Here is a 19484-nt window from a genome sequence, read left to right as displayed (position 1 = left end):
TATATGTTTCAATAAGATCCCCTCTCATCCTTCTAAATTCCAGTGTATACAAGCCCAGACGCTCCAGACTTTCAACATACGACAGTCCCGCCATTCCGGGAATTCTTTAGACTTTAGAGATACAGCGTGGAAACAGGCCCTTCGGCCCACCGAATCCATGCCGACCAGCGATCAGCCCATATCCTACACACTAGCCTACACACTAGCCTGTCCAATCCCGTAAGAATTTTAAGTTTCCATCCTGCTAAATTCCAGTGAAATTAAGCCAGTCGACCCATTCTTTCTTTCATATGTCAGTCCTGCCATCCCGGGAATTAACCTGGTGAACCTAAGCTGCACTGGAAACTTGCCGAATTTCACCAGTATCCTGAGGAAGTAAGGGTGTTGATTTTCCTTCATGGCTACCACTTCAACGTAATTGCTCCACACACATTGTTGATAATATTTACACCAAGGAACTTGAAGCTCTCACCCGTTCCCACGTTGGCACAATTTCTGATGATGGGAACATGTACCACTGCACTTCCTGAAGTCAATAACTAGCTCCTTTGTCCAGCTGACATTGAAGCAGAGGTTGATGAAGAAAAAAAATAGAGATGCTGGTTTAAATAGAAGGTAGACACAAAATGCTGGAGTAACTCAGTGCTCCGAGCAAGAAAATGCTCTCAGCTGGAGTAACTCAGCTGGTCAGGCAGCATCTCGGGAGAGAAGGAATCTCGGGAGAGATGAGGAAAAACTTTTTCAGTCAGAGAGTTGTGAATCTGTGGAATTCTCTGCCTCAGAAGGCAGTGGAGGCCAATTCTCTGAATGCATTCATGAGAGAGCTAGATAGAGCGCTTAAGGATAGCGGAGTCAGGGGGTATGGGGAGAAGGCAGGAACGGGGTACTGATTGAGAATGATCAGCCATGATCACATTGAATGGCGGTGCTGGCTCGAAGGGCCAAATGTCCTCCTCCTGCACCTATTGTCTATTATCTATTAAATGGGTGACGTTTCGGGTCGAGCAACGTCACCCATTCCTTCTCTCCCGAGATGCTGCCTGACCAGCTGAGTTATTACTCCAGAGCATTTTGTATCCACCTTCAGAGGTTGTTGTCCTGACACCATGTCACTAAGTCCACAAGACATAAGATGACAAGACATTCAGCCCATTGAGTGTGCTCTGCCATTCAATCGTGGATCTGTCCATCTCCTCCTACTCAGTCTTGTCATTGTACGTGCTCTGGCCCACCACAGTTTAATATCTTCCACGGTAATGAGTCAGTATTCAAGACAAGAGGTGGCGTCACTTAGTAGCTAATAAAACTTCAGAAACTATCCGAAGACGACAATATTAAGGGATTGAAAGATAATTTGACCTTCATCTCCTTTGATGTCTCATTTTCACACACTTTACCCTTCCTTATCTCTGTGTCTCCCTCTCCCCTGACTCTCAGAGAATGCACTCTCTGAAGAAGGGTCTTGACCCGAAACGTCACCTATTCCTTCTATCCAGAGATGCTATTGCCTGTCTCCGCTGTGTTACTCCAGCATTTTGTGTCCATCTTCGGTGTAAACCAGCATATGCAGTTCCTTCCTATGCACGTGTCTATCTTTGGATGTACCTGGATTGTTTGTGATGCATCGATTAAAACTTATTGATCATAATTCCAGATCTGTGAGATTGCCAACATCAAGCTTTCTTAGTAACAATAAAGAACATTTAGATTATTAAAATATTCTTGCATTTTTGTTTCTATGGAGACCACCTTTGAAAGGGTGATGCGGAACTTTGTGGACCAGCGTAATCAGCTTTAGAGCACACCCACATTGCTTGAGCCTACGTAAATCTTCCACCCACTCTCAACGTCACGCAGTCTTGCCGGAGTTGGAGGGAGAAATATATTTTATTTCACTTTTGCTGGGCAGGAAGATGGGCAGGGAATCTCGGCTGAAATTCCCAAAGTCGTGAGAGCGCTCCTGCCAGAGGTACCGAGCTCCAGACGAGAGGTCGTACCAAGGCCTGCCTGACCCTCGCGTCCTGTTTGGCTGCTGAAGAGCCCGCCTAACCCTTTTTTTAAAAGTTAATCGGAAGTTCTATTTCCCAAGTTGGTGTGCAGCTCTCAATCCAGACCACAACCAGATTAGAGGGGTCAGGCAGCATCTCTGGAGAAAAGGAATTGGTGACGTTTCGGGTCGAGACCCTTCTTCAGACCAGAACACAGACAGATTAACTGGTCAGCCTTGTGGGATCTTGGTGTGTGGAGAATGGCTAGAGCTTTGCTGATAGTCTGATCTATGGATTCTCAAAGGTATGTAGAAATATTTCAGCAACGGTGTATATATGGAACGCACTCTTTATTCTCCTCTGGTCTTTCAGATGTTTACTCGTATCTATCTCCTCTCAGCCCTGTTCGATTTTCTTTCTTCATGGGATTGCACTCTGCATGCTTTTTACTTGTACACACCTAATTTTTGTTGCCCCCTCTTTTATTCATCGTGAGCCCCCTCGCGTTCTACCCCTCCCCCTCCTCTCGTACGCACTCCACCCCTGCCCTCTCTGTCCTCCCCTCTCCCATGCCTCTTCCCCGCTGTCACGCTCTCCCGTCACCTCTCTCTCTCGTGCTCTCTCCCTTGTCGTCCACCCGCCCCGCATTCTCTCCCCTCTGTCCCCCCCCAGCCTCATGCTCCCACCCCTCTAGCCCCCTCAATCCCCCCCTCATGCTTTCTCCCTGCTGTTACTCCCCCTCTTCCTATCTTCTCTCTGTCCCCCCCTTTTGTCATCTCTCCACGCTGTTCCACCACATCCTCTCTCCCCCCCCCCTCATGCTTTCTCCCCTCTGTTCCCCCACCCCCTCTTCCACTCCCTATCTACCCTTGTGCTCTCTGCCCCCCCCCTGTTCTCCCCCATACCCCTCATGGTCTCTCCCATCTATCCCCCACCATCTCGTGCTCTCTCCCCTCTGTTCCGCCCTCACGCCCTCTCTCCCCCCTTACACGACAGACAGAGAGTACAGTAGGCTGATCTGTGTGCAATCAACAACACGGACTCAGATTCCATCAAGTCCCAAGTGTGAGATTTTCAGTCATGTGCCTCCACCTGATGGATTGTTTAGAGGCGAAAACATAATCACGTTTAAACAACGAGTGAAGCCAGTTGCAAGGACAACACTCAGCAGCCTGGTATAGTTTATTCTGTTACTTCTCCCCATTCTCATTTTAAAGCTTTCTCTTGCATCTCCCTCACACACTTCATCTCTCTCTCTCTCTCTCTCTTTTTCTCTCTCATTTTCTCTCTCTCTCATTTTTCTCTCTCATTTTCTCTCTCTCTCATTTTTCTCTCTCTCTCTCTCTCTCTCTCTCTCTCTCTCATTTTTCTCTCTCTCTCTCTCTCTCTCTCTCTCTCTCTCATTTTTCTCTCTCTCTCATTTTTCTCTCTCTCTCTCGTTTTTCTCTCCCTCTCTCTCATTTTACTCTCCCTCTCTCATTTTTCTCTCCCTCTCTCATTTTTCTCTCTCTCTCTCTTTTTTCTCTCTCTCTATATCTCTCTCTCTCGCATTTCTCTCTCTATATCTCTCGCATTTCTCTCACTGTTTTGTTTATTAGTACAGTCTCATGTGGGAGAATGCTCAATCTATTGGAGTAACCCCATCGATTTTAACAGTGAAAGGCCTCTACCTCCGCTGTGCATTGCCTGCAGAGGATGTTCCCTGCCGCCCAGTATTCTGGGATTTGCCAGCTCCCCCCCTGAGTAGCAGCAGTAAGTTGAGGTGAATTCACTGCTGACCAAGTACACCTGGGAGATCAACACTGAGATCGAGCCTTGAAATCCAGCTGCCTACGCGAGAGGAGCGAACTCGAGTTCTTAAGATGGCAGTTTTTTTAGCAGCAGACGAACACTGCGTTTAATAGTGGAGAGAGATTATCGTCAGAAAAATACAAAGAAAATCTGAGACAAGGATGGCGTCACAGAGTGAGTGCACTTCGGGAGAGTTCTAACAATGTCACAACACTCATTTCAGTTTAGTTTAGAGATGCAGCGTGGAAACAGGCCCTTCGGCCCACCGACTCCGTGTGGACCAACGATCCCCGCACGCTATTTTCGGCACACAAGGGACATTTACAATTATCCGAACCCAATTAGCCCGCAACCCTGTCCGTCTCTGGAGTGTGGGAGGAAACCGGAGCTCCCGGGGAGAACCCACGCAGGTCACGCGGTGAACGTACAAACTCTGCACTGACAGCACCCGTAGTCGGGATCGAACCTGGGTCCCTGACGCTGTGAGGCAGCAACTCTACCGCTGCACCACCGCGCTGCTCTCTTTAACATCTGGTTGATCACCGATCGTACAATGTCGGAGGTGCAAGTCGACTCTTGTGTGAAAATATTTTTCTCTCGCCCACTAAGGACATATCTCAATCCTGGATAGGGATTGTAATATAGTTGTACGATAGTTTCATTTGGTATATTTGTTAGTATTGTATTCTGGGGCTGCGTTCTGTTTGGTTTTATGGCATTGTAAATATTATTTTTAAATAATTGAATACATTTTTTGTTTAAAAAAAAAAAGAGAATTTATCTCATTCAACGTAATCTCATTCAACGTAATTCAACGTAACCTCAGAAGGCAGTGGAGGCCAATTCTCTGAATGAATTCAAGAGAGAGCTGGATAGAGCTCTTAAGGATAGCGGAGTCAGGGGGTATGGGGAGAAGGCAGGAACGGGGTACTGATTGAGAATGATCAGCCATGATCACATTGAATGGCGGTGCTGGCTCGAAGGGCCGAATGGCCTCTTCCTGCACCTATTGTCTATTGTCTAAACTGTGCCTGTCTTCTCCCCATATCCCTTGATTCTGCTAGCCCCTAGAGCTCTATCTAACTCTCTTTTAAATTCATCCAGTGAATTGGCCTCCACTGCCCTCTGTGGCAGAGAATTCCACAAATTCACAACTCAAGGTCACAGGGAGATCGTGCAAACTCCACACAGACAGCACCGAAGGTCAGGATCGAACCCAGGTCTCCGGCGCGGTGAGGCAGCAGTTTTACCAGATGTGCCGCTGTACGACAGACTGGCCATCGAGGAACCTGTCTGCAAATCTTTGCTGAACTCCTAAAGCAGGTGGATGTCCTCTTTGTAACCAAGGCATGACTAGTCTCTGAATGTCCTCTTTGTAACCAAGGCCAAGTCTCTGAATGCATTCAAGAGAGAGCTAGATAGAGCTCTTAAGGATAGCGGAGTCAGGGGGTATGGGGAGAAGGCAGGAACGGGGTACTGATTGAGAATGATCAGCCATGATCACACTGAATGGCGGTGCTGGCTCGAAGGGCCGAATGGCCTACTCCTGCACCTATTGTCTATTGTCTATCTTGTTTGAAGATTTGATGGCTTCCTTATTATTTTCAAGTTTTGTGTCCTGTTATGTTTTGTGCACTAAATGGATAATTTCTTAAACCTGCAGCCAACAGAAAAAAAGAAAGGGAGCGGCCCGAGATCTCACTGCCTTCTGATTTTGAGCACACAATACATGTTGGATTTGATGCTGTCACTGGAGAATTCACTGTGAGTGTCTTTGCACGTTTTGCTGGGATGATAACGGGGGATGTGGCGGATGAGGTTGTGTTTCTAGTTTCGTTTATTTTAGAGATACAGCATGGAAACAGGCCCCTCGGCCCAAGGAGACCACGCTGACCAAAGTACTAGAGGAACAAGATGGACCACTCCGCTGAAATCGCCTATACTGAAGTGTAGTACGCAAAGGAGCGTGACGTCCGCCATTTTAGTCGGCAAAACCCGCCGTTCGCTCTGCCTCTCGCAGTGTAATCAGTGTTTTGGGGGAACAGTATGCGTGATGATACCATTAAAATGCAGAATATATCTCATCTATCAATTCACAGATTTTTGTTATTTTTCTTTTTAAATGTTTCTGCAAGTTTCTGCCTACTAAAATGGCACCGTGACGTACTACGGTTTTTAGGGTCGAGTGGTCTATCTTGTTCCTCTAGTATCTATGGCGCAGCGGTAGAGTTGCTGCCTCACGGCGCCAGTGACGCAGTTTCGATCCTGACCACGGGTGCCGTCTGTACGGAGTTTGTACGTTCTCCTCGTGACATGCGTGGGTTTTCTCCAAGATCTTCGGTTTCCTCCCACACTCCACAAAGACGTACAGGTATGTAGGTTAAATTGGGTTGGTAAATGTAAAAATTGTCCCTAGTGGGTGTAGGGTAGTGTTAATGTGCGGGGATCGCTGGTCGGCGCGGACCCGGTGGGCCAAAAGGGCCTGTTTCCAAGTTCTCTAAACTTCTTCTAAAGCCCTTTGCACCTCCAGGGAGCATAGACCATTGACTAACTGTAAACTAAACTAATACTAGTGGCACGGTGGCACAGCGATAGAGTTGCTGCCTTACAGCGCCAGTGGCCCAGTTGAGATCCTGACTACGGGTGCTGTCTCTAACTGAGTTTATACGTTCTCCCCGTGACCTGCGTGGGTTTTCACCGGGTGCTCCGGTTTTCTCCCGCACTCCAAACAATTGAAGTTTAGTTTGGAGATACAGCATGGAAATGGGCCCTTCGGCCCAGCCTGTCCATGCCGACCAGCGATCACCCTATGCACGAGCTCTATCCTATACACTAGGGGACAATTTACAGAAGCCAATTAACCTACAAACTCGCACGTCTTTGGGATGGGTGGGAGGAAACCAGGAGGACCCGGGTCACAGGGAGAATGTGCAAAATCCACACAGCACCTGAGGTCAGGATGGGACCTGGGTCTCTGGCACTGTGAGGCAGCAGCTCTACCAGCTGCACCCCAGTACCGCAGATCCACCGATTCATAGATAGAAACAAAAAGCTGGAGTAACTCAGCGGGTCAGGCAGCATCTCTAGAGAAAAGGAATAGATGGCATTTCGGGCCGAGACCCTTCTTTCAGACCCTTCAGATTGGTCTGAAGAAGGGACTCGACCCGAAACATCACCTATTCCTTCTCTCCAGAGATGCTGCCTGACCCGCTGAGTTACTGCAGCTTTCCGGGTTTTCCGCACGGCCCGATTCTACCTCCTACCCAAAATCCACAAACACAACTGTCCCGGCAGACCCATTGTCTCTGCCTGCTCATGCCCTACCGAACTTATCTCTACCTACCTCGACTCCATCCTATCCCCCCTGGTTAAATCCCTCCCCACCTACGTCCAAGACACCTCACACGCTCTCCATCTCCTGGATAACTTCCGGTTCCCAGGCCCCCACTCCCTCATCTTCACCATGGATGTCCAGTCACTCTACATTTCCATCCCCCACAAGGATGGTCTCGAAGCCCTCCGTTTCTTCCTCGACCGTAGAACCAGCCAATCCCCATCGACCAACACTCTCCTCCGCCTAGCAGAGCTGGTTCTTACCCTCAACAACTTCTCCTTTGACTCCTCCCACTTCCTCCAAACCAGAGGCGTAGCTACGGGCACTCGCATGGGCCCTAGCTACGCCTGCCTCTTTGTCGGGTACGTCGAACAATCCCTGTTCCAGACGTACACTGGCCCCATCCCCGAACTCTACCTCCGCTACATCGACGACTGCATTGGTGCTACCTCTTGCACCCATGCAGAACTCACTGACTTCATACACTTCACCTCCAATTTCCATCCTGCCCTTAAATATACCTGGACTATCTCTGACATCTCCCTCCCGTTTCTGGACCTCACCATCTCCATCACAGGAGACAGACTAGTGACGGACATTTACTACAAGCCCACCGACTTGCACAGCTATCTGGACTACACTTCTTCCCACCCGGTCCCTTGCAAAAAGTCTATCCCCTACTCCCAATTCCTCCGTCTATGCCGCATCTGCGCCCGGGATGAGGTGTTTCAGACTAGGGCTTCCGAGATGTCCTCGTTCTTCAGAAAACGGGGCTTCCCCTCCTCCATTATAGATGAGGCTCTCACTAGGGTCTCTTCTACATCCCGCAGCTCCGCTCTTGCTCCCCCTCCCCCCACTCGCAACAAGGACAGGATCCCCCTCGTTCTCACCTTCCACCCCACCAGCCAGCGGATCCAACATATCATCCACCAACATTTCCGTCACCTACAACGGGACCCCACCACTGGCCATATCTTCCCATCCCCTCCCCTCTCTGCGTTCCGCAGAGACCGTTCCCTCCGCAACTCCCTGGTCCACTCGTCCCTTCCTACCCAAACCACCCTAACCCCGGGCACTTTCCCTTGCAACCGCACGAGATGCAACACCTGTCCCTTTACCTCCACCCTCAACTCCATCAAAGGACCCAAACAGTCTTTCCAGGTGAGACAGAGGTTCACCTGCACCTCCTCCAACCTCATCTATTGCATCCGCTGCTCTAGATGTCAACTTATTTATATCGGCGAAACCAAGCCCAGGCTCGGCGATCGCTTCGCTGAACACCTGCGCTCGGTCCGCATTAACGCAACTGATCTCCCGGTGGCCCAGCACTTTAACTCCCCCTCCCATTCCCAGTCTGACCTCTCTGTCATGGGCCTCCTCCAGTGCCATAGTGAGGCCCGCCGGAAATTAGAGGAGCAGCACCTCATATTTCGCCTGGGCAGTTTGCAGCCCGGTGGTATTAACGTCGACTTCTCCAACTTCAGATAGCTCCTCTGTCCCTCCCTTCCCCTCCTCCTTCCCAGATCTCCCTCTATCTTCCTGTCTCCACCTATATCCTTCCTTTGTCCCACCCCCGACATCAGTCTGAAGAAGGGTCTCGACCCGAAACGTCACCCATTCCTTCTCTCCCGAGATGCTGCCTGACCTGCTGAGTTACTCCAGCATTTTGTGAATAAATACTTCTCACACCTCACAGATTCATAGATTCTGCACCGAAGATCATAGCCGGACATGTACCTCCCTTTAGAATGTTTTTGAGTCAAATTTGCGTTTCTTTTCTCTCCTTTGTCCTTTCCAAATTGCAGGGCATGCCAGAGCAATGGGCTCGGTTACTGCAGACATCGAATATCACAAAGCTGGAGCAGAAAAAGAATCCACAGGCAGTGCTGGATGTTCTGAAATTCTATGATTCAAAAGAAACATCAAACAGTCAAAAATACATGAGCTTCACAGGTGAGCGGAGATTTGTTCATAATCTTTTCCTCTTGGTCCCCTCCGAGTTATTATTCTTGTTCATCATCTCTATGCCTTGTAAAGTAAGATTTGAAAACTCTGCTGGTCAGAAAGCATGTGTTGAAAGAGGAGCAGTCAACAATAGAGGGCGGTCACGGTGGCGCAGTGGTAGAGTTGCCGCCTTACAGCGAATGCAGCGCCGGGGACCCGGGTTCGATCCCGACTACAGGTGCCATCTGTACGGAGTTTGTACGTTCCTCCCGTGACCTGCGTGGGATCTTCGCTTTCCTCCCACACTCCAAAGACGTACAGGTTTGTAGGTTAATTGGCTTGGTAAATGTAAAAATTGTCCCCAGTGGGTGTTGGACGGTGTTAATGTGCGGGGATCGCTGGTTGGCACGGACCCGGTGGGCCGGAGGGCCTGTTTCCGCGCTGTATCTTTAATTCAGATCTGGGACCCTTCGCCAGAGAACCGGGTTCGATTCTGACCGTGGGTGATGTCTGTGTGGAATTTGTATCCCACATCCTTTCTTTCTCAAATCCAGATGAAAGATGCGTGATTTGAAAAGACGACAGCTTCTCTCTCCACAGATGCTGCATTAACTAGCTGAATGGATTTAGATTTAGAGATACAGCGCGGAAACAGGCCCTTCGGCCCACCGGGGCGGCGCCGCCCAGCGATCCCCGCACATTAACACTATCCTACACACACTAGGGACAATTTCTTTTTTACATTTGCCCAGCCAAATAACCTACATACCTGTACGTCTTTGGAGTGTGGGAGGAAACCGAAGATCTCGGAGAAAACCCACGCAGGTCACGGGGAGAACGTACAAACTCCGTACAGAGGCTCCCATAGTCAGGATCGAACCTGAGTCTCCGGCGCTGCATTCACTGTAAGGCAGCAACTCTACCGCTGTGCCACCGTGCCGCCCTTATTTATAGCAACATTTATATATTTAGAATATTTATAGCAATTTCTGTTTTTATTAATATTCTAGTTTACAAAATGGCGTCATAAACATGGTGACTCGTGTACTTTCTCAGTGTAATCTACTACTTGTGCTTACGTATTATTGTGCGTATGTATCGTAAGATTTTTACTGAACTGCATATTAAAAAAAATGTCACTGTATCTAAGAACGTGACAAAGTACCATTGAACCATTCGAAGTTTTGAATATTTATTCGAATTATTCATCATAGCATGCATTTATGCTTTTATTTTCTGCAGATAAAACAGCGGATGGTTATGCAACCACAAATGCACTGGTGAGTTCTTTATCCACATGCCTTTTCTGAAGGTTGTTTGGAAACTATGCCTTCCGCAGTCATTGTTGAAAAGCTTCAGTCCGGTCAAATCATCTAATATTCATCGCTTGTCTTTTCTGGTTGATAATCCTGAGTTAATAAAACATCTCGTTAAAACTCAGAAGATAGACACAAAATGCTGGAGTAATTCAGCGGGTCAGGCAGCATCTCTGGAAAAAAAGGATGGGTGACGTTGCGGGTCGGGACCCTTCTTCGGGTATATATATTTTTATGGTTGTAGATCACAATAAATAAATGGAAAGGCAAAATCCTGGATATCTGAAGATATCGGGTCTCGACCCGAAACATCACCTATCCGTGTTCTCCAGAGATGCTGCCTGACCCACTGAGTTTCCCCGGCAATAAGTGTCTTTTTTTTCCATAAGCCAGCATCTGTCGTTTCTTGTGTCTTCATTGCATGAGTAAATGGATTCATTTTTGTCCATTAGTGAGACCGCACCTGGAGTATTGTGTACAGTTTTGGTCTCCTAATCTGAGGAAAGACATTCTAGCCTTAGAGGGAGTACGGAGAAGGTTCACCAGATTGATCCCTGGGATGGCAGGACTTTCGTATGAAGAAAGACTGGATAGACTAGGCTTATACTCGCTGGAATTTAGAAGACTGAGGGGGGATCTTATAGAAACATATAAAATTCTTAAGGGGTTGGAGAGGCTAGATGCGGAAAGATTGTTCCCGATGTTGGGGAAGTCCAGAACCAGGGGTCACAGCTTAAGGATAAGGGGGAAGTCTTTTAGGACCGAGATGAGAAAACATTTCTTCACACAGAGAGTGGTGAGTCTGTGGAATTCTCTGCCACAGAAGGTAGTTGAGGCCAGTTCATTGGCTATATTTAAGAGGGAGTTAGATGTGGCCCTTGTGGCTAAAGGGATCAGGGGGTATGGAGAGAAGGCAGGTACAGGTTACTGAGCTGGATGATCAGCCATGATCATATTGAATGGCAGTGCAGGCTCGAAGGGCTGAATGGCCTACTCCTGCACCTATTTTCTATATTTCTATGTTTGTCAGAAGCATTTGTCATTGTGTGGTTAACCATGTTTTTAATCCTCTCGTTCCCTCTGAAGAGCACAAAGAATGTGTCGGAGTCCCCGGCTGTGCCTCCTGTGTCCGAGGACGATGATGAGGATGAAGGAGTCCCGCCACCCGTGATAGCACCGCGACCGGAGCACACCAAGTCGGTCAGTGTCGACTCTCGCCGTTACCGTTAATGTAACCAAAATCAGCACAGGCATCTTGTGGTACGGTGGCGCAGCGGTAAAGTTGCAGCCTTACAGCGCCAGAGGCAGCGAGTTTAATCAGGAAAAGGCAGGAAACATGTTCCCGATGTTGGGGGAGTCCAGAACCAGGGGCCACGGTTTAAGAATAAGGGGTAGGCCGTTTAGAACGGAGATGAGGAAAAAGAAAATTAACTCAGAGAGTTGTGAATCTGTGGAATTGTCTGCCTCAGAAGGCAGTGGTTGCTTTCAAGAGAGAGTTAGATAGAGCTGTTAAAGATAGCGGAGTCAAGGGATATGGGGAGAAGGCAGGAACAGGGCACTGATTGTGGATGATCAGCCATGATCACAGTGAATGGCAGTGCTGGCTCGAAGGGCCGAATGGCCTACTCCTGCACCTATTGTCTATCGTCTAATCCTAACTACGGGTGCTGTCTGTACAGAGTTTGTACGTTCTCCCCGTGACCTGCGTGGGTTTTTTTCTGGGTGCTCCGGTTTCCTCCCACACTCCAAAGACGTACAGGTTTGTAGGTTAATTGGCTTCTGTTATTTATTAAATTGTCCCTAGCGTGCCATTATCTGATAGTCTGGAGAGGCGAAATTGAGGGGAAATTCTTTGGAAATATATATAACGCTCTTTTCATGCAATAGAATACGTCATCTGGGGATATAACTATACAGGTGTGTTGTACCAGCGCAACCTCCAAAAGACTAATAATAAAAGTCAAAAGAAATTATAAAAGTCATGACAAACTCAGTGCTGGCTTATCGATACATCGACACAGCGCAGTTTCAATGAAGTCAGCTCAAACTCTTGGCAGAGTTCAGAGAACGGTACTTCAGTAGCACAAAATAACAGGTATAACAGGTATAACAGAGCTTTATTTGTCGTTCGGTACCGAAGTACCGAACGAAACTACATAGCAGTCATAGAAAAAAAAAAAAAAGAACACAAGACACATGACCCCAACACAAACGTCCATCACAGTGACTCCAAACACCCCCTCACTGTGATGGAGGCAACAAAACTTCCCCTCTCTTCCCCACGCCCACGGACAGACAGCTCGTCCCCGACCGACCCGCACAGACCCCGCACCGGGCGCTGAAACGTCTCGCGGCCGAACCGGGCGATGAAAGGCCCGCGACCAAGCCTTGCGCAGCTAAGTCCCGCAGCCGAGCCGCACCGGGCGGTGAAATGTCCCGCAGCCGAGCCGCACCGGGCGGTGTTAAGTCCCGCAGCCGAGTTGCACCGGGCGGTGTTAAGCCCCGCAGCCGAGCTGCACCGGGCGATGTAAAGTCCCGCAGCCGAGTTGCACCGGGCGGTGTTAAGCCCCGCAGCCGAGCTGCACCGGGCGATGTAAGTCCAGCGGCCAAGCCGCACCGGGATGTAAAGTCCAGCGGCCAAGCCGCACCGGGATGTAATGTCCAGCGGCCAAGCCGCACCGGGATGTAAAGTCCAGCGGCCGAGCCGCACCGGGGGATGTTAGGCCCCGCAGCCGAGCCGCACCCCGCGCCGTGAGGAAGAGAAAAGTTCCCCACACCCACCCACCCACACCCACCCCCCACACACCACCAACCCCTCCCACACATACACAACCAAAAAAAATATATATAAAAATCATCCCAACACCGACACTCAACAAAAAAAAGACGGACAGACTGCTAGTCAGCCGCTGCCGTTAGGCGCCGCCACGTGACATGCTATGCCTTAGCACAATTGCTCCATATTTGAAGAATTGGCCTTTACACAGTCCTGCCAGCAAGCAATAAATCATCGTAAATAATGATATTAAGTGGTCATTATCTCATGAGTATCTTTTCATCTATAACCGTTATTAAGAATTCTCGTGCCGTTAATTAAATTGGGCTGTTACCAAGTTTTTTGCAGATGAGTTTGTCTGAAGAAGAATCACGACCCGAAATGTCGCCCATTCCTTCTCTCCAGAGATGTTGCCCGTTCACGCTGAGTTACTCCAGCATTACTCCAGTTTAGTTTAGTTTAGGGATACATCGCGGAAACACGGCCTTCGTCCCACCGATTCCACGCCGACCAGCGATCCCCGTTACACTGGTGCAAACGAGGGACAATTTACAATTTTTACCGAAGCCAACTAACCTACAAACCTGCACGTCTTTGGAGTGTGGGAGAAAACCAGAGCCCCCATGGAAAACCCACGAGGTCGCAGGGGAGAATGTACAAACTCCGTACTGACAGCACCCGTAGTCAGGATCGACCCCGGGTCTCTGGCGCTGTGAGGCAGCAACTCTACCGCTGCCGCCACCGTGCCACCACAGTATGTTATTTCTGGACGTCCTCCAACCACTTAATTCCCTCGAAGCGGATCTTGTGCACGTAAGCAAAGTTAACAAGATTAATCTGCAATACAATTTGATCATTTTTCTGGCAGTGAACTTCAAGAATCAGAAATAATATGCACTTACGGTTGACTATGATGACGCATCCACAAATGTGCCAACAAACTGAAAAGTTGATGGTCTCGACCTGAAACGCCACCCATTCCTTCTCTCCCGAGATGCTGCCTGACCCGCTCAGTTACTCCAGCTTTTTATGTCTACCTTCGATTTTTAACCAGCATCTGCAGTTTTTTTTCCTACACAAATTGAAAAGTTTATTTGATACAAAAGCCAAACTGTGGAAAAACCTTTTCAGTCAGAGAGTTGTAAATCTGTGGAATTCTCTGCCTCAAAAGGCATTGGAGGCCAATTCTCTGAACGCATTCAAGAGAGAGCTAGATAGAGCTCTTAAGGATAGCGGAGTCAGGGGGTATGGGGAGAAGGCAGGAACGGGGTACTGATTGAGAATGATCAGCCATGCTCGCATTGAATGGCGGTGCTGGTTCGAAGGTGCCGAATGGCCTCCTCCTGCACCTATTGTCTATTATGTAGATACTACACAAAAGCAAACAAAAGCAGATGATGCTGGAAGCGGCTGCTCTTGTAGAATGTATGGAGAGAGAACAAAGGATTTGGTTCTGATTTGCGTGGACGATTGACAAGGATGTTGCCAAGACCCGAGAGCCTGGGGTACAGAGAGTGCTTGGACAGGCGAGGGCATTATTTCTTGGAGCGGAGGAGACTGGCACATGGTTCCTTGAAAGTGGCGTCATGGGGAGATAGAGTGGTCAAGAAGGCTAGGCATGTTGGCTTTCATCAGTCGGAGAATTGAGTGTAGAAGTTGGGAGATCATGAGACATTTTAGCCCAAAATACGGGAATTTAGCGGCAAATACGGGATGTCCCGGCTAATACGGGACAGTTGGCAACCCTAAGTGGAAGGCTTGGATAGAGTGGATGTGGAGAGGATGCCTCCACTAGTGGGATAGTCTACGACCAGAGGGCACAGCCTCAGAATAAAAAGATGTACCTTTAGAATGGAGATGAGGAAGGATTTCTATAGCCAGAGTGGTGAATCTGTGGAATTCATTGCCATAGACAGCTACAGGGGCCGTCATTGGGTCTACTGTGGATAGGGTGAGCAGCTTTAAATACCTGCGAGTCCACATCAAAGAGGATCTGACATGGACAACACACATTGCCGCACTGGTGGGTAAGGCAAAGCAGCGCCTTTACCACCTTAGACAGCTGAGGAAATTCAGAGCGTCTCTGAGGATCCTTCAGTGCTTCTACTCTGGGGCTGTAGAGAGCATCCTGTCCAGCAACATCACAGTCTGGTTTGGGAACAGCTCTGCCCAGGACAGGATGGCCCTGCAGAGAGTAGAGCGTTCGGCAGAACGCACCATGGGAACCACACTCGCCCCCCTGCAGGACCTATACATCAGGAGGTGCAGATCCAGAGCCAGCAACATTATGAGGCACCCCTACCACCCCAGCAACTTTTATAACTACAGGGACTAAATTTTATTTTCTGTATTAGTTTTAATTTATATACTGAAATTTTTTTTTTGCACAATCCGCAGGCATTGCCACTTTCATTTCACTGCACATCGTGTATGTGTATGTGACAAATAAACTTGACTTGACTTGACTTTTAAAGTGGAGATTGACAGAGTCTTGATTAGTGTGGGTGTCAAAGGCTACGGGAAGTGGGCAGGAGGCGGGTTGAGAGGGAACGATGGATCCGCCATTACTAAAAATGGCGGCGTAGACTCGATGGGCCGAATGGCCTAATTCTGCTCCTGTGACTTACGAACCTCTGACGTGCTTATATTTTTTTCCTTCCCACGCAGATGTACACACGGTCTGTGATCGATCCCATTCCTCTCCCTCCCACCAAAGATGCAGCTACCTCCCCCATCTCCTCGCCCTCCGAAAACAGCACAACCCCTTCAAACACCTTAACCAGGAACGCCGAGAAACAGAGGAAGAAGACCAAAATGACGGATGAGGAGATATTGGAAAAATTGAGTACGTAACTGTGCCATTGATTCTGTCTGTTGGAAGATGGGAAGCAAGTTGGACAACGGGTCTTCAACTGCTCTGATTCAATGATACTTTATTGTCACATGTACCTCAGTACAGTGAAACTCTTTGTTTTGCATACAACCCGGTAAAATCATATTAAGCACAATCATAATAAGTGCAACAATACGCGTGTGTGTATATATATATATCACGGTGGCGCAGCGGTAGAGTTGCTGCCTTTCAGCGAATAGACAATAGGTGCAGGAAGAGGCCATTCGGCCCTTCGAGCCAGCACCGCCATTCAATGTGATCATGGCTGATCATTCTCAATCAGTACCCCGTTCCTGCCTTCCCCCCATACCCCCTGACTCCGCTATCCTTAAGAGCTCTATCTAGCTCTCTCTTGAATGCATTCAGAGAATTGGCCTCCACTGCCTTCTGAGGCAGAGAATTCCACAGATTTACAACTCTCTGACTGAAAAAGTTTTTCCTCATCTCAGTTCTAAATGGCCTACCCCTTATTCTTAAACTGTGGCCCCTGGTTCTGGACTCCCGCAACATTGGGAACATGTTTCCTGCCTCTAACGTGTCCAACCCCTTAATAATCTTATACGTTTCGATAAGATCTCCTCTCATCCTTCTAAATTCCAGTGTATACAAGCCTGCAGCGCTGGAGACGCGGGTTCGATCCTGACTACGGGTGCTGTCTGTACGGAGTTTGTACGTTCTCCCTGCGTGACCTGCGTGGGTTTTCTCCGAGAACTTCGGTTTCCTCCCACACTCCAAAGACGCACAGGTTTGGAGGTTAATTGGCTTGGTAAATGTTTTAAAAAAGTCCCTAGTGGGTGTAGGATAGTGTTAAAAATTGTCCCTACTGGGTATAGGATACTTCCAGTATAGTCCTTGGTGGACTCTTCGGAAGTGATGACCACAAGATACAAGATATATATGTACATGTGTGCGTATGTATATATGTATGTCTGTGTGTGTGTATACATGCATGCATACATACATGCATAAACACACATAAAACAAACAAAACCGGTGGCCCCCAAGTCTCATCTTAGTTTGCAGCTAATTTGGGGGTTGTTGTGTTTAACAGCCTGATGGCTGTTGGGAAAAAGCTGTTCCTGATCCTGGACATTAGTTTTCAGGCTTCTCTACCTGCTTCCCGAGAAGCCAGGGTGGGGTGGGTTCTTGGTTCTTGGTCCTCCAAAATATTCCAAATGGAATTTAAACTGGAATTTAAGCAGAGTATGGACTTAAGCAAGAAGGGCTTCTTGGAGAAGAGCTGCCTTAAATTTAGTTGCGTCTGGTTGAATAACTATAGTAGGGTGAAGACTATAGGGTCTCTGATGATACTGGTTGCCTTATCGAGGCAGAGACTCGTGTACTAGAAGGCTACCACATAGAACGTGCTTGGCCAGCCACAGTCACATGCTAGTGAACATGGACTCAACGGTAGAAAACTAGGTAGTAATTCAGAATGAAAATAACAAACTTACTCAGCGAAGCCCATGGGTAGTTTGGAAAAATTCTCAGTGGCACAGCGGTAGAGCTGCCACCTCACAGCGCCTGAGACCCGGGTTCGATCGTGACTAGGAGTGCTGTCCGTACGGAGTTTGTACGTTTTCCCTCTGATCGCATGGGTTTTCTCCGGATGCTCCAGTTTCCTTCTACGTTCCAAAGACATGCAGATTTGTAGGTTAATTGGCTTTTGTAAATTGTCTCTAGTGTGTAGGATATAACTAGTATTATGTATCGGGTTTTATCTGATACGATTAGAAAACATGCAAAGACTTTTCACCCAGAGAGTTGTGAATTTGTGGAATTCTCTGCCACAGAGGGCAGTGGAGGGCAATTCACTGGATGAATTTAAAAGAGAGTTAGATAGAGCTCTTGGGGCTAGCGGAATCAAGGGGTATGGGGAGAAGGCAGGCACGGGTTACCGATTGTTGATGATCAGCCATGATCACAATGAATGGCGGAGCTGGCTCGAGGGGCCAAATGGCCTCTTCCTGCACCTATTTTCTATGTTTCTATGTAAAACAAAACTTTTCACAAAGCCTCGGTACATGTGACAGTAATACACCAAAACCTAGACCTTTTTAGAAGTTTACCGTGTTAATTAAAAACAAATACAAATCAACTAATCCTTTCCCTTGTTTGCTGTTCTCACAGGAAGCATAGTAACCGTGGGTGATCCAAAGAAGAAGTACTCGAGATTTGAGAAGATTGGACAGGGGTTAGTAAAGCATTATGTGATGTTGGGAAAATCTGTAATTTATTGTGTTTTAACTTGCTTTGTATTCCTGTCTTGGCGTTGGCCTGCATGCTCTTTGTGGGACTAGAGCTTCTGATAATAAACAATAGACAATAGGTGCAGGAGGAGGCCATTCGTCCCGTCGAGCCAGCACCGCCATTCAATGTGATCATGGCTGATCATTCTCAATCAGTACCCCGTTCCTGCCTTCTCCCCATACCCCCTGACTCCACTATCCTTAAGAGTTCTATCTAGCTCTCTCTTGAATGCATTCAGAGAATTGGCCTCCACTGCCTTCTGAGGCAGAGAATTCCACAGATTCACAATTCTCTGACTGAAAAAGTTTTTCCTCATCTCAGTTCTAAATGGCCTACCCCTTATGAGACTGCACCTGGAGTACTGTGTGCAGTTTTGGTCTCCAAATTTGAGGAAGGATATTCTTACTGTATTTCGCCCACTGATTCAATCTTGTTACTGACCTCGGGTTCTGCCTGTACGGAGTTTGCACGTTTCCCCCCGTGACCATGTGGGTTACCTCCAGGTGCTCCGGCTTCCTCCCATATCCCAAAGGCACGCGGTTTGTCGATCAGTTGGCCTCTAATTTGCCCGAGGTGCTTCGGGAAGGGGTTGAGAAAGTGGAATAACATTTAGATTTAGAGATACAATCCAGAAACAGGCCCTTCGGCCCACCGGGTCCGCGCCGCCCAGCGATCCCCGCACACTAACACTATCCTACACCCACTAGGGACAATTTTTACATTTGCCCAGCCAATTAACCTACAAACCTGTACGTCTTTGGAGTGCGGGAGGAAACCGAAGATCTCGGAGAAAACCCACGCGGGTCACGGGGAGAATGTACAAACTCCATACAGACAGCGCCCGTAGTCAGGGTCGAACCCGAGTCTCCGGCGCTGCATTCGCTGTAAGGCAGCAACTCTACCGCTGCGCCACCATGCCGCCCTTTGACATTGGGCTAGTGTGAACTGGTGATCAGTAGTTGGCGTGGACTCGGTGGGCCGTAGGACTTGTTTCACTCTGTATGTCTAAACTAAACCAAGACTATATGTTCTTCACCAACAGGGCATCTGGCACAGTGTACACAGCCATTGATGTGGCCACAGGTCAGGAGGTAAGTTAAAAAAATAAAACACATCTCCAGTGTGAATGTGTCCCACAGATTTTGAAGCCCACCTGCTTCGTTCAGAGATTTTTCTTTAATAAGCGTTTTAT

At 48.2% G+C, this 19484-nt stretch overlaps 1 protein-coding gene across 11 annotated transcripts in view; it reads left to right on the top strand.

Moving 5' to 3' along the window:
- The window catches only part of pak1 (p21 protein (Cdc42/Rac)-activated kinase 1), a 187426-nt gene that overhangs the window by 146271 nt on the left and 21671 nt on the right, over positions 1-19484 (top strand). For 7 of the 11 annotated variants that reach the window (XM_078402023.1, XM_078402016.1, XM_078402027.1 and 4 more), the window contains 7 exons: positions 5443-5543; positions 8919-9066; positions 10300-10337; positions 11460-11573; positions 15817-15994; positions 18173-18236; positions 19335-19383. In XM_078402023.1, the coding sequence (XP_078258149.1) occupies positions 8922-9066; positions 10300-10337; positions 11460-11573; positions 15817-15994; positions 18173-18236; positions 19335-19383 (588 nt within the window). In that variant the 5' untranslated portion in view covers positions 5443-5543; positions 8919-8921. Of the gene's footprint in view, positions 1-2089; positions 2293-3011; positions 3164-3586; positions 3954-5001; positions 5103-5442; positions 5544-8918; positions 9067-10299; positions 10338-11459; positions 11574-15816; positions 15995-18172; positions 18237-19334; positions 19384-19484 lie in introns of those variants that run through there. The other 4 variants (XM_078402022.1, XM_078402026.1, XM_078402021.1 and 1 more) reach the window with 4 other exon arrangements.

The sequence above is a fragment of the Rhinoraja longicauda genome, chromosome 7 (assembly GCF_053455715.1).
Source record: "Rhinoraja longicauda isolate Sanriku21f chromosome 7, sRhiLon1.1, whole genome shotgun sequence".
Taxonomy (NCBI): Eukaryota; Metazoa; Chordata; class Chondrichthyes; order Rajiformes; family Arhynchobatidae; genus Rhinoraja; species Rhinoraja longicauda.
This window is presented reverse-complemented; position numbering and strand designations above follow the sequence as displayed.